The 14886-nt window shown below is 38.6% G+C and overlaps 1 protein-coding gene across 2 annotated transcripts in view; it reads left to right on the top strand.

Moving 5' to 3' along the window:
- The window catches only part of PRKAR2B (protein kinase cAMP-dependent type II regulatory subunit beta), a 101223-nt gene that overhangs the window by 76167 nt on the left and 10170 nt on the right, over positions 1-14886 (top strand). For both annotated transcript variants that reach the window (XM_047841892.1, XM_047841885.1), the window contains exons 5-7: positions 6313-6419; positions 9411-9564; positions 14134-14235. In XM_047841892.1, the coding sequence (XP_047697848.1) occupies positions 6313-6419; positions 9411-9564; positions 14134-14235 (363 nt within the window). The remainder of the gene's footprint in view (positions 1-6312; positions 6420-9410; positions 9565-14133; positions 14236-14886) is intronic.

The raw sequence follows: 14886 nt of genomic DNA, 5'->3' as shown, positions 1-14886 counted from the left end.
GTAGGCCATTTTTCTTCTGCAATATTTCTAATTTGAGACAAACTGAAATAATTTTCCTAGGCTCTCTGATAGGTTCTTTCATTAATGGAGAGTAAATTGTTATTTTTGAAATGAGTCAGAGACCTTTCACCAAGCACAGTCATGGGTCTGCGTTCCAAAGAATAAGCTGTAGATTTCCTACTGTGGTTGTCAGTCACTGGGAAAACCTCTGCATATTAAATATTTCCTAAGTTCTTTTCACTCTGTGCATAATGATGGGGAAAGTGCATTTTGATTGATTAGAACAGACACCTGTCACATTGAGAAGTTCTAGAAGAAATGATTGTTCTGTATTTTACCAGGAATTACTTTTCTATCGGTATGTGAATTCCTAAGCTTTATAATGTTCCAACATGCAGCTCATTCCAAGATGACCAAAAAAAAAATAATGTATTTCATCTTTCTCTCCCATTTGACATTTAGAGAAAGAGCTAATCAATAAGGCTGATATTCCCTCTCCATCGGGCCTAAAAGACTTGGAATATAAATAGTAAGCAAAACAAAATATTAGTAAACCATTTACTCAAACTTCGTAACTTTGATAGGTGACCATATGTTGCCTGGTTGATGAACTCATTTGGATAAAATGGTCCCTGTGAAGCCAATTAGCACCACATCAAGACAGCACTGTTTTACTGCCACATTGGCTTCATCTTCCACAGGGGCTGCTCTTTTCCACGTAGGTGCCAGCGCTCACACAGGAACTGGGGGGTGGGGAGATGAAAACCATTTCCTGCAGACCACCTCTATCATTCCTCCAGAAGCTTTTCTTAGCCCACGTGAAGATGCAGTAGTATGTTCTCTGTTTCAATGGAGAATTTGGCTTTTTTTATTAATTAAATTTTTTAGGCGCACCTGGGTGGCTTAGTCTGTTGAGCTTCTGACTTGGGCTCAGGCCATGATCTCACAGTCTGTGGGTTTGAGCCCCGTGCCAGGCTCTGTGCTGACAGCTCAGAGCCTGGAGCCTACTTCAGATTCTGTGTCTCCCTCTCTCCACCCTTCCCCTGCTCTCTCTCTGTCTCTCAAAAGTAAACATTAAAAAAATTAAAAAAAATTTTTAAGTCCACATGCATATTCAATTTATAAAAATTCAAAAAGAACGAAAGAGGAGGGGTGCCTGCATGGCTCAGTCAGTTGGAGCTTCTGGGTCTTGGTTTCAGCTCAGGTCTGGATCTTGCGGTTCCTGAGATCGAACTGCACAATGGTTTCTGCACTGACAGAACGGAGTCTGCTTGGGGTTCTCTCTCTCTGCCCCTCCCTCACACACTTGCACATATGTACCTCTCTTCCTCTCTCTCTCTCTCTCTCAAAATAAATAATAACGTTTATTTAAAAAAAGAATAAAAGAATAGTCAAGGGAAGGAAATCCCCCTTCCACCCCTGCCTTCCAGCAGCCCAGCTTCTCAGGAGCCATGTTCTTTTAGTGTTCTCATGGTATTTCTTTAGGGTTATACTATGTATAGATCAGTACATTGTTTTGTTTTTGTATTTTTCAAGTTTTAATTTAAATTCTAGTTAGTTAATATGGTAAAATTGGTTTCAGGAATAGAATTTAGTAATTCATTACTTACATATGACACTCAGTGCTCATCACAAGTGCCTTCCTTAATGCCCATCAACCATTTAGCCCATCCCCCCCCAACCCCCGCCAACTTCCCTCCAGCAACCCTTAGTTTGTTCCCTATATTTAAGAGTCTCTTATGGTTTGTTTCCCCGCTCCCCACTCTTTTTTTCCTTCTGTTATTATTATTATAAGTTTATTTATTTTGAGAGAGAGAGAGTAGAAGAGGGACAGAGAGAGAGGGAGACAGAAAATCCCAAGCAGGCTCTACACTGTCAGCACAGAGCCCAGTGTGGTGCTTGAACTCATGAGCTATGAGATCATGACTGAGCCAAAACCAAGAGTTGGATGCTTAACTGACTGAGCCACCCAGGCGCCCCTGTTTTGTTTCTTAAATTCCACATGTGAGTGAAATCATATGGTATTTGTCTTTCTCTGACTGACTTATTTCACTTAGCATAATAGTAGCTCCATCCACATCATTGCAAATGGTATGATTTCATTCTTTTTGATGGTGAAGTAATATTCCATTGTGTGTGTGTGTGTCACACACACACACACACACACACACACACACATACGTACTTACCACATCTTCTTTATCCATTCATTAGTTGATGGACACTTGGGTTCCTTCCATAATTTAGCTATTGTTGATAATGCTGCTGCTATAAACATTGGGTTGCATGTGCTCCTTCAAATTTGTATTTTTGTATCCTTTGGGTAATACCTAGTAGTGCAATTACTGGGTCTTAGGGTAGTTCTATCTTTAACTTTTTGAGGAACCTCCATACTGTTTTCCACAATGGCTGCACCAGTTTGCATTCCCACCAACAGTGTAAGAAGGTTCCTCTTTCTCCACATCCTTGGCGACATTTGTTAATTTTAGCCTTTCTGACAGGTGTCAGGTGGTATCTCAGTGTGTTTTGATTTTGTATTTCCCTGATGATGAGTGATGTTGAACATCTTTCTTTGTGTCTGTTAGCCATCTGGATGTCTTCTTTGAAAAACTGTCAGTTCATACCTTATGCCCATTTTTTAACCGTATTATTTGTTTTTTGGGTGTTGAGTTTAATAAGTTCTTTATAGATTTTAGATACTAACTCTTTATCTGATATGCCATTTGCAAATATCTTCTCCCATTCCATAGGCTGCCTTTTAGTTTTGTTGATTGCTTCCTTTGCTGTGCAGAAGCTTTTTATATTGATGAAGTCCCAGTAGATAATTTTTGCTTTTGTTTTCTTTGCCTCTGGCAATGTGTCTAGAAAGAAGTTGCTATGGCCAAGGTCAAAGAGGTTGCTGCCTGTGTTCTCTAGGATTTTGATGCAAATATTAAAGACCCACAGCTAATATCATCCTCAATGGGGAAAACCTGAGAGCTTTTCCTCTGTGGTCAAGAACAAGACAGGAATGTTCACTCTCACCATTGTTATTTAACAATGGAAGTCCTAGCCTTGGCATTCAAACAACAAAAAGAAATAAAAGGCATTTAAATCAGCAAGAAAGAGGTCAAACTTTGACTACTCTCAGACACCATGATCCTTTAGGTAGAAAACCCCGAAGACTCCACCAAAAATTACTATAACTGATACATGAATTCATCAAAGTTGTAGGATATAAAATCAATGTACAGAAATATGTTGCATTTCATTATGCCAATACTGAAGCAGCAGAAAGAGAAATCAAGGAATTGATCCCATTTATAGTTGCACCAAAATCCGTAAGATACCTAGGAATAAACCTAAGCAAAGAGGTAAAAGATCAGTGTATTATTTTTAAATTTTGTTGGCAGCAAACTTCCCACAGCGTTCTGCCCAGTTCTTTTTTTTTACTGAACAATAATCTGTATTTATGGAAGTTCCATATTCTTTTAAAAAATTATTTGTATCACTATTTATAAAAGTTTAAATTGGTGGGGCGCCTGGGTGGCGCAGTCGGTTAAGCGTCCGACTTCAGCCAGGTCACGATCTCGCGGTCTGTGAGTTCGAGCCCCGCGTCGGGCTCTGGGCTGATGGCTCAGAGCCTGGAGCCTGGAGCCTGTTTCCCATTCTGTGTCTCCCTCTCTCTCTGCCCCTCCCCCGTTCATGCTCTGTCTCTCTCTGTCCCAAAAATAAATAAACGTTGAAAAAAAAAAAAAATATTTAAAAAAAAAAAAAAAGTTTAAATTGGTAACATTTATATATTATAAAGCCATATCAAGAAAACACATTAACATTTTGCTGTTGTCTGATTTATTAAAATTGTATAACAAAGGAGGACCCGCATCATCAAAATAACATTGAAAAAGAAGAACAAAGTTCAGGACTCACACTTGCCAGTTTCAAAAATTTTACTACAGAGCTCCAATAATAAAAATAATGTGCTACTGGCGTGGGCAGACACATAGAACCAAGGAGTAGAATTGAGAGTCTACAAACAAACCCTATAGTTTTGATTGATACATTTGATCTGATGTCCATTTGATTTTGACAAGAGTGCCAAGACCATTCAATGGGGAAAAGAACAGTCTCTTCAGCAAATGGTGCTGAGGCAACTGGACATCCACACACAGAAGAACCAGGTTGGACCCCTCCTTTACACTGTACACAAAGATTAACTCAAAGTGGATCCAAGACCTTAAATGTAAGCTCCCAAACTATAAAAACTCTTCGAAGAAAACACAAGGGTAAGTGTTCATGACCTTGGATTTAGGGAGACACCAAAAACAGGAATATGAAAAGAAAGAAATTGGACTTCATAAAAAATAAAAATTTTGTGCATCAAAGGACATTATGAAAAAAAATGAAAGACATTTTGCTAAATAGAAAATATTTGCAAATCATATATATAAGGGCATGATCTCCAAAATCTATAAAAAACTCTTACAATCCAACAACCAAACAACAACCTAACTTAAAACTGGGCAAAATACTTGAATAGACATTTCTCCAAAAAAGATTTACAAGTGACCAATAAGCACGTGAAAAAATCCTCAACATGGCCAGTCATTGGGGAAATGTCAGTCAAAACCTCAATGAAATACCAGTGCAGCCTCACTAGGGTGGGTAATTTTTTTTTTTTTAAAGGAAAATAACAAGTGTTGGTGAGGATATGGAGAAACAGAAACCCTAGTACATTGCTGGTGGGAAAGAAACTGGTTTAGGCACTGTGGAAAACAGCTTGGCAGTTTCTTAAAAAGTTAAACACAGAATTACCATAGAATTCAGCAGCTCCACTCCTGGGTATAACCCAGAAGAATCAACATAGATATTCAAACAAATACTTGAATATGAATGTTCAATATTCATGCCCAACATGTCAACAATCCAAGTGTTCATTGATGGATGAGTGGATAAACATTATGATATATTTACAGTGGAGTATCATCCCTCCATAAGGAGGAATGAAGTATGATAGACCTAGAACAAGGACAGACCTTGAAAACCTTACTTACGTTCACTAAGTGAAATAGTCGATGGGTAAGGTCATACGTTGTATGATTGCATTATATGAAATATCCAGATTAGGTGAATCCATGGAGACAGAAAACAAGTAGGTGTTGCCAGGAGCTAGTGGGAGGGGAGAATAGCAAGTGACTGCTTGGTGGGCACAGGGTTTTGGGGCGCAGTGAAAATGTTTTGGAACTAAGAAGTGACGGTTGCACAACTTTTTGTGGCCACTGAATTGTTCACTTAACCATGGATACTTTTATGGGAAATGTTACCTCATGAAAACATTTTGTATATATAATTCATCTGAACATTTTGATTGCCATTAGTTTTAATATTTAATGGCTAAAATACACTTTAAGGATGCAATTAAATCAACTCTTTACAGACTCAATCACTGAAGTGCCTCCACTAAATCCCTGGGTACCACAGAACATAGTTTGAGAAACACTGAGCTCTTTTGTGTATTCTAGGGTCTTCAAATTATTCCTGTATTCTGAGGAAAGGTTTCTTCACCTAGTTTATTCTCACTAGCTGAAGTTTATCCTTAAGCCTTGTCAACCATGCTTTAGCAGAATAAAAATTTTATATAGTTTTAATAGTTGTTGGAGAATAGTTTGAGGTTTCTGGCTTCCGTTTTAATAAATCTGTCCTAGCGAGGCGAAAGGTTGCTTCTTGAGGAGAACCTTAGTGACAAAGAAGAGTGATAAAAAATTTGCCACAGTCATTTTTGGTTTTGCTTTTGTTGTTTTTCTGTTCCGTTCTATTTTGGTTTTGGTGCTAAACCAAAAAGGATTGGAGTTAGAATTTGAATTCAGTAAGTTATTTAGGTAATCTCTATATAAATTCTAGTGATGACTAATATAGGGAAGTTTTAAAAACAAGGATCTTGGAAAGACATTTGCAATAGTTCTTTACTAACCTAGGTATTTTAATTGCCCAGATTATATTTCACATTTAACGTATATGGTGGTTTGGTGTTTCATTTTTCAGTATATTAGTGATCTTTGCACTGAAGTATTCTGAGGTAGCCAATTATAATTACTTTCATTCAGGCACTGAATATAAGAGGAAATATATAATCTTCTTATTTGTATGTGGTAAGGAGGACTCTGTGTGTGTGTGTGTGTGTGTGTGTGTGTGTGTTTTGTAACACTTAGTGGCAGTGATGGCATTTCGATTTCTTTGAGCTTGTTCACAGAAATATGAAGCTGATTATGGTTAGCCAAGAGAACATATTACAGATAAACATAAGGATTGTATCTTTTCTTTAAAAAAAAATAGGAGCAGATGTCTCAAGTGTTAGATGCCATGTTTGAAAAATTGGTCAAAGAAGGGGAGCATGTAATTGATCAAGGCGATGATGGTGACAACTTCTACGTGATCGATCGGTAAGTCTCGCGTAACTTCACTGATGCAATGTAATGAACGTCTCGTGTAAAATCTCAGCGGTTCTCCTAATGACTGGCAAATTAATATTTGATCGTTGCTGTTACCTCTTTATTTTTAGTACTACATAACAGGCACCAGAAACCTGCTGTGAATATGTGTGGTGAAATCACCTTAGAGCACGGAAGAAGGCATAGTTTATAGAAGAACTGATGATATTGGTTTGTGAAATCTATAAATCCCAGTCATTTCCTGCGAGCTACCTCATTTATTAACTTCTGCTGGAGAGGACGCCTGTTATAGTTAGGACGGAAGCAGAGCACGGCCTTGGGGGTGTCGAATCCTATAACTCAACCTCTGTTATGTTTTTTAAAAGGTTCTTTTTTTTTTTAATGAACTCTAAAGTAAAATACGCCCATGGTAGGAGAGAGTAGTTTATGCTCTTTCCAGAAATTGTTCTGCATTCTTGTGCATTAAAAGCATTATAGAGAAGTGATTTTAAAGCACTGTAGAGAAATTATTTTATTTCAGTGAGAAGGCATGTGTTCGTACTGAAAATGTAATTTCAGAAAACTTAAGTGGTGCTTTACTTGATCAGCGAACCATGTGCTTTAAGTGACAATTAGGTAAGAGCCCTAAACTGTTAATGGCAGAGCAGTCTGAACTGAGTCTTTAGGTCTTCGCTTTTGGAAAGCGATGATAAAGTGTTTATGAGACCATTGGCATCCTCTGCCCTTCCCATTCCAGGTGCAACACAGGACTCCTCCCTGCCGGTTCATTGGGTTATATTTGTTGCTCTGAGTAGAGTTGTGTTCAACTCAGCACCTTGCAGAAAATCGCAGCCATGTGTCTGCACAGGCCTCGTTTCTTGACTCGGCCCTCCTACATCAGTGATCAAGCATGCTCTCCGCATCGAGGGTGCTCGCTGACTCCTACATTCCCTCATCCCTAATGCCTCAGTGACCTGTAGAGCTGTTGGCAAGATGGTAGCCAGGGCTAGGGTGAGCTCTCCGATTTTAGAACAGACCCATTTATCCCATACGTAAATTAAAGTCTTGATCTTCGTGTCATTAACAGCTGTCATCAGTGAAACACCTCAGAAATTCCCTCAGCTTTTAAAGTGTATTTAACTGTAGGGGTATATGAGAAACCCAAATGTGGTTAAAAACTCCCTTACATTTCCCTTTTCTTTTAGCTCCTCATCACCCATTTGTCAGGTGAAAACTCCCAGGCACAGGGAAGTGACAGTAGTCAGTTAAAGTCAGCCAGCCCAGCATACACGTCTCTTGGCCACTGTTTGTGGTCTTTCCACGGCTTCACACTGCCTGACCCCTCATGTTATCAGGGAAGAAATCTATATGAAAAGGCAGTACAGATTATAGACTGACGTGATCACAGGTGACTGATAGTTATTTTACTTCTCATCAGCACATTTGTTGTGTATTTTATTCTGTTCAAAGGAGGAAATGTAGAGAACGTGTTTAGTGCAAGTGTAGATAGTGCCAAGAGAAGAAGTAATCTGTACTTGAAAAACAGTCATGAAACAAATTTTAGAAGGTATCCTTGAAAAGCCATTCTGTCCATGAATATACAAGCCAGTTATTCTCTTATTAGTATCTTTGTCTAGTTTCTAACGTTTTTTTGTTTTTGCTTTTGTTGTATCCTTATCATTCATAATCCTTTTCTAATCTTCAAAGCTCTCTCTGTTTTTGTTAAGGGTTTAACCAACACGATAAAGGCAAAGAACTTCTGCCAGCTGCCCTCCTGGTGTTTCGGCCAGCCTTGAAGCCATGTTCTCTGATAAAATACAGTGTGTGGAAAGACAGTCCTCCGCAAGAAGAATGCAGTTATATAGAGAGAGGATCTGTCAAATATGTAGCACAGTGCCATGCAGACTGAGTGTTACTTGCCTAGAATAAGAACCCAAATAAAAGATAAGCACAGAATAAAAAGACCTACAGAAAGACCAGAATCAGATAGTCTGAATTTCTACCACTTTTTGCTTTAGATTGGGGTGTCAGTCTACAATAAAGGGCCAAGTGATGTAAAGAGCTCTAGTAAATTTTTTAGGCTTTGTAGGCCTTGTGGTCTCCGTCACAACTACTCAGCTCTGTTGTGGCAGTACATATCAGTGATCAGTAAGCCGTAAACAAACCCGTGCGTCTGTGTTCCAGTAAAACTTGATTCATGAAAGCAGGCAGCCAGTCTGTGGGCCATGCTTTGCTGGCCCCCCCTTAGATTATAAAGGACCCTTGTAAGTGTTGTACAATGGTGCTGACCAAATTGTTAGAGCTGTATGTTTTTTTTTAAAGTTATTTTCTTCTGGGCCGCATGGGTGGCTCAGTTGGTTGAGTGTCTGATTCTTGATTTCAGCTCAGGTCACGATCTCACGGTTTGTGAGTTCGAGCCCGGCGTCGGGCTCCATGCTGACAGTGCAGAGCCTGCTTGGGAGTTTCTCTCTGCCCACCACCCCCTGCCTGCCCCCCTCAAAATAAATCAACATTTTAAAAAAGAAAAGTATTTTCCTCTCATTTCAGAAGTAATACATGTTCATGTGGGAGACAGAACCTCTTTAATTAGGTAGTGAACATTCTAGAATCTTTCACTATTCTTAATGCTCAGAGATAAATACAGACAGCTTTGTTTCATATACATTCCTTCAGAAGGATGCCTACACATACACTATTTGGTTGTAGTCTTCTATTTCCATCATTTATTTTATTGTAAACTTTTATTGTTTAGTCTCTTTTTCCACCACAGACCCATGTATGGTCCTTACCCTCATCTAGGTGATGGTGTCTTCCTGCTTGTCTGGCACAGATGTTGTCTCTGGCACATACTGATGCCCTTTTATTCCTTGTCAACCAACAGAGGAGAAAGGGAAGCTGGAAATGGGATTTTTCTTGCACAGGGCTCTTCTCTGAAATTATGTTTGATAGTGATGAGATTTTGCTTGAATTATTTTTACCTCTTACTTTTCATATGTCCAACAGAGGAACGTTTGATATTTATGTGAAATGCGATGGTGTTGGAAGGTGTGTTGGTAACTACGACAATCGTGGGAGTTTCGGTGAACTGGCCTTAATGTACAATACGCCCAGAGCAGCTACGATCACTGCTACCTCTCCGGGTGCTCTGTGGGGTTTGGTGAGTGAAATATTTACGTGACCACGATGTTATTTGTCAATGTTGTTATGATGGAAGCCAGGTAGATGGAATTATTTTAGTTCTAATAGCTGGATTTCTTTGCCATCCTCATCAGCCATCAGGGTATTTGTTATATAGTGGATGCTGAACTGTTGGGTCTGTGCTGAGACTGTGCTGAATTAAATCTTCACGTTTTTTCCCTGATCAAGTCAGGAGCGTAGCCTCCTGGCCCTGGGAAGGATACTCAGATCCAAAATGCTCTTAAAAACTAGCCACCCAGGCAAATGCACAGAGCCTTCAGTGTTGTGTTCTCAGATAGCTTTCCATGGTGTTATATTATCTGTGCTTCCCAAAGTGTGTCCCCCCCCCCCAGTAGCATCTGTATCACTTGGGTACTTGCTAGAAATGCAAATTCTGGGGGGGGTCCCACTTACCAATTCGGGCCCACTGACTCAGAAGCTCTGGAGATGGGGCCCAGTGATCTGTGCTTGAGCAAACCCACCATGTGACTCTGGTGCCTGAGAGCATTTGAGAATCCTCCATAAACAGATTCTCTTGGTGTGCTATAAATTGGTAACAACTTGGCATTGAAAAGCAGCTGGGTAGAGAGAGAGTACTTGATGTCAGTGCTTCTCACACACATGAGAATTACTTTGCAGGAGGCGGGGGGCGGGGGGTGGTTAAAACAAATCCTTGCTGAGGCCCCACCATAGACTAATTTAATCAGACTCTGTAGAGTTGGGTCCTGGGCTTTTAAAATGAATTTGTTAATAGTGATATTTGTATAAGGCTTAAAAGTCAGTTTAAAGACACTTGGGTGAGGTGGGAAGGGAGGATCTTTTCATACGTGGTATCAGGGTGCAGAGTAGCCGATTCTAGAAGACTGTTTAAGATGGTGCTTCTCAGACTCCGGTGTGCTTACCTGGGAACACAGGTAAAATGTAGATTCTGGTTCACTAGGTCTGGAATGAGGCCTGTGATTGTGTGTTACTCATAAGCTCCCAGGACACCCCAGTGCTGCTGTGCCCAGAACACACTATTTAAGTAGCGCTGATTTAAGGGCATGTTTGTGATACTTGTATTTTCTTTTTAAATTGTTGAAAACAGCCCACCCTGTAGTTTCAACACAGATATATTCGCTCAGGAATTCTTTTGTGGAAGGAAGACAGGTTGAGAAATTGGAAGTCTGTTAGAATCTGGTTCCCAAGGACTATAGTTTTACAGAAGTAGCACATTACTCGGTGACGTCTCAGCATTTAACTGTGAAGCAAATTCAGCTGATAAAAATCTCTTGCTCAAAGAAACAATACATACTGTATTTCCTCTTATGAGAATCAGGCAGTTATTATTTACATAGTAAAGATGTGATGGGTCTCATTTTCAGATGTACAAGAAAAATGGGAATTGTTTCACACGGGAGGAAACTCATTGTCATCTGAAGTGTTTCAGGGACTATTAAAGATTTGAACACCCAAAGCCAGCTAAGTAGAAACTCCTTACCAGACCAGGCTAGGTCCATAGGAAGTGTTTGCCTGTCATCAGAATGGTGGGCCCAGTCTGCTGTGAGCTGTTTCATTAAGGAAGGCACCAGTTAAAAATGTATTTATTCCAGGGGCACCTGAGAGGCTCCATCGGTTAAGTGTCCTGGTCCACCTTAAACTACGTATGGAGGTCCAGCATTTCCCAGTGTGTGATACTCAGGCCATCAAGAAGGATCAAGCATTTTCAGAGATTTTTACTCATCTATAGATGTTATTAAAGTGGGCAGTTTGTGATGGTCACCTTTGGGTATGTGCATGACCACAGTGACTTTTTAAAGATTAGGATAGTGAACATATCACTTAATATTTCAAACCTGGTTTTTGAAGAGCAACTTACAAACTAGCCCCTTTTCAGAGAAAGTTGAGTAGAAAAGATACTTTTCTTTTAAGGCCAACGGATTGGAGCTCTGCCATATATGTGCAGGTATAAAGATAAGCACATCCCAAGAGAAAAGTCCTTTGTGGACTTGTCTGACTTTGTAAATAGGACTCTTCGCCTTAGGGGATTAACTGATGTGCATGACCCTGCCCATGTTTCGGGAGGCCATGATTGATGTGGCTAGGGTGAAAACTTTTGAAGTGGGCATTTCTGGATTTTAATTATATGTCACAGTGGGTGTGAAGAGGTGGGCCACTAATAAAATTTTTCCCAAGATGTACACTACTTTGTGGTTCGTCTCTAAATCACTAAACTATTTCTAGTCTTCTCTGTTTTGCAATTAACTCTGTCCATTAAACAGTGTTGCAGTCGGTTCCCAAACTGATTATGTATCAGAATCACTTGGGAAGCTTTTATGAACTATAGATTATTGAGCCCTACATGCAGACACTGTTTGAGTCATTCAAGTCTGGGATCTGAGAAACCTTTGTTGTTGTTGTTGTTGTTGTTGTTGTTGTTGTTAATGCTAGAGCTGATTCTCATGCAGACCCAAGCTTGGAAATTATTTTAGTAAATTTACTAATTACCTTGCAAATTTTTCTCTTTTAAAAAAAGTTATTAGGATTGCAGCTCCAAATTATAGCTCTTGTAAAATTGTAATAAACTAAATGGGGGAACAGGATGTTTGCTTTGCTTTCCTAGAGACTTATGCCCTCCACACTCGCATTTTTTCCCGTCCTACCAGTTCAATTAAATTCAGCCTTACTATGTCAGTGCAGTAATTTAATAATTAATGAACATAACTCCATTTTATTTTATATTAAAATGGTGTAATTGATTATCAGTGAATGACTAATTATGGGGACTCTTTACTATGAACTATTATGAATAATGTTTTGTAGAAATTTTTCAAAGTAGTTTGTAGGAAAACCATTTTTTGAGCTGTTTATCATCTTTAAAATTTTCCCTAGTTCCTTAATTGAGTTCTGTATCTTTGAGGTTAAGTAGTGTAAACAGAGGAACGTTTCAGGGCCCTGAGAATGATAAACACTGGCATTCAGCTCTGACAGTCAAGAAAGTCATAGTTTCTCTGTGCACATTTTTTTAAAAAAGAAAAACTCTGACACACTGTGGATATGGCAACCTAGCATACATGATTTTTTAAGGTCTCATAGTTGCCTTATGATTAAAAAAATTTTGGGGGTGCCTGGATGGCTCAGTTGGTTAAGTATCTGACTCTCATGATCTCACAGGTCATGATCTCACAGTTTGTTGGTTTCAGGCCTGTGTCGGGCTCTGTGCTGACAGCTCAGAGCCTGGATCCTGCTTCAGATTCTGTGTCTCCCTCTCTCTCTGCCCCTCTTCCAGTCTCTCTCTCTCTCTCTCTCTCTCTCTCTCTCAAAAATAAACAAACATTAAAAAAAAATTTCTAATAGTGTTTTTCATGTATTTTTTTTTCTGCAGCCCACATCAAGAAACACATTAGGAAATCTCACAACCAGTGCATGTGTATGTGTGTCTTTGTGTATAACTGAAATAAATCCCTAAATAACACTTTACTAAAAGATGTGCATGCTGAGATTTTCTGTTCTTTATTTTTTATAAAAATGCTGGTCATGGATGAAGGGGGTCAAAAGGTACAACTTCCAGTTATAGAATTCATACAACCTGGGATGTCCTGTACACCATGGCCACTGTAGTTCATAATACTGCATTGTATATTTGAAAGTTGCTAAGAGGGTAGATCTTAAAAGTTCTCTACTGGAAAAAAAGAATTTGTAACTATGTATGGTGATGAAAGTTAACTAGACTTACTGTGATCATTTCTCAATATATATGAATACCAATCATTGTATTGTACTCCCTAAACAAATTCAGTTTTATAGGTCACTTATACCTCAATTTAAAAAAATGCTGGTATGTTCCACTGAAACGATTTTGTGACACTCTTGGGCTGTCATCCACAGTAAAAGAACTTGTGCTATCCTGAACTCAGAGACACACAGTGGTGGCTTCTAGAGATGGGGTGGGGTGGGGGGGGTGTGTTGATCAAAGGGTACAGATTTGCAGTTACAAGGTGAATGAGTTCTGGGGATTGAATGAACAGCATAATTATGGTTAACAACATTGTATTGTTGCTAAGAGAAGTCTTAAATGTGCTCCTTACAAAAAAGAAAAGGGTAATTACTATGTGAGGTGGTATTAACTAACTCTCTGTGGTAATCATTTCACAAGGTATATAAGTGTATCAAATCAACAAGTTATATACCTTAAACTTATGCAGTATTATAGATCGTTTGGATCTCAATAAAGCTTGGAGGAAAACCAAGATGGGCCTATTGCCTTTTTTTAAATGGTGCAATAGTGCCACCTTGTGGGTTGTCCCAATTACACGTTGACCAGATCTGTTCTGAATTAAAGGAAACTCATGTTTCCTTTAAAAAAATGAAAGTAATATTTTATATGGGTGTATATTTTATGGTTGAAGAAATAAAAAATCTGCAAAGGATAATAATGGTAACCTTTTATTTCAAAGTCTTCAGTTATTGTTTGTTCCTTATACGGAATAGAATGAAACTACCTCTTCAAACTTTTTTCCTAATAAAATCTGTCTTGTAACTGTATTTGTATCTGCTGTTCTGCCTTTAGGACAGGGTAACCTTCAGGAGAATAATTGTAAAAAATAATGCCAAAAAGAGAAAAATGTATGAAAGCTTTATCGAGTCACTGCCATTCCTTAAATCTTTGGAAGTAAGTATATGTATATGCTTTTGTTTTATTTTGCTTTAAAATGTTTGGAATATTTTGTTCCATAGAAAAGGTTCTTTGAATAAAAATGTATCCACATTTTTAGTTGAAAGAATTAAATTGTGGTGTTTGTATAACTTGGTATTTCTTTTACTACCTATGACTGCATTTGTTTTATTTTGCTTAGTTTTACAAGTAATAGACTTCTGTGAGTATCTATAACATATTTATATGTGGGTTTTATCTAAAAGCAGACCTAATAAGTATTTACCCAAAGAAAACAAAAATACTTATTCAAAGGGTTACATACATCCCAGTGTTTAAAGCAGCTTTATCTACAATAACCAAATTATGGAAACAGCCCATGTATCCATCCACTGATGAATGGATATAGAAGATGTGGGACATACACAATGGAATATTATTCAGCCACAAAAAAGAATGAAATCTTGCCATTTGCAACGATGTGGATGGAGCTAGAGAGAGTATAATGCTAAGTGAAATAAATCAGAGAAAGACAAATAGCATATGATTTCTCTCATGTGGAATTTAAGAAACAAAACAAATGAGCAGTGGGGGGAAGTAAAGAGAGAGAGAAACCAAGAAACATACTCTTAACTATATAGTTGAGAACAAGCCGATAGTTACCAGAGG

The sequence above is a fragment of the Prionailurus viverrinus genome, chromosome A2, assembly GCF_022837055.1.
Source record: "Prionailurus viverrinus isolate Anna chromosome A2, UM_Priviv_1.0, whole genome shotgun sequence".
NCBI classification, from domain to species: Eukaryota; Metazoa; Chordata; class Mammalia; order Carnivora; family Felidae; genus Prionailurus; species Prionailurus viverrinus.
This window is presented reverse-complemented; position numbering and strand designations above follow the sequence as displayed.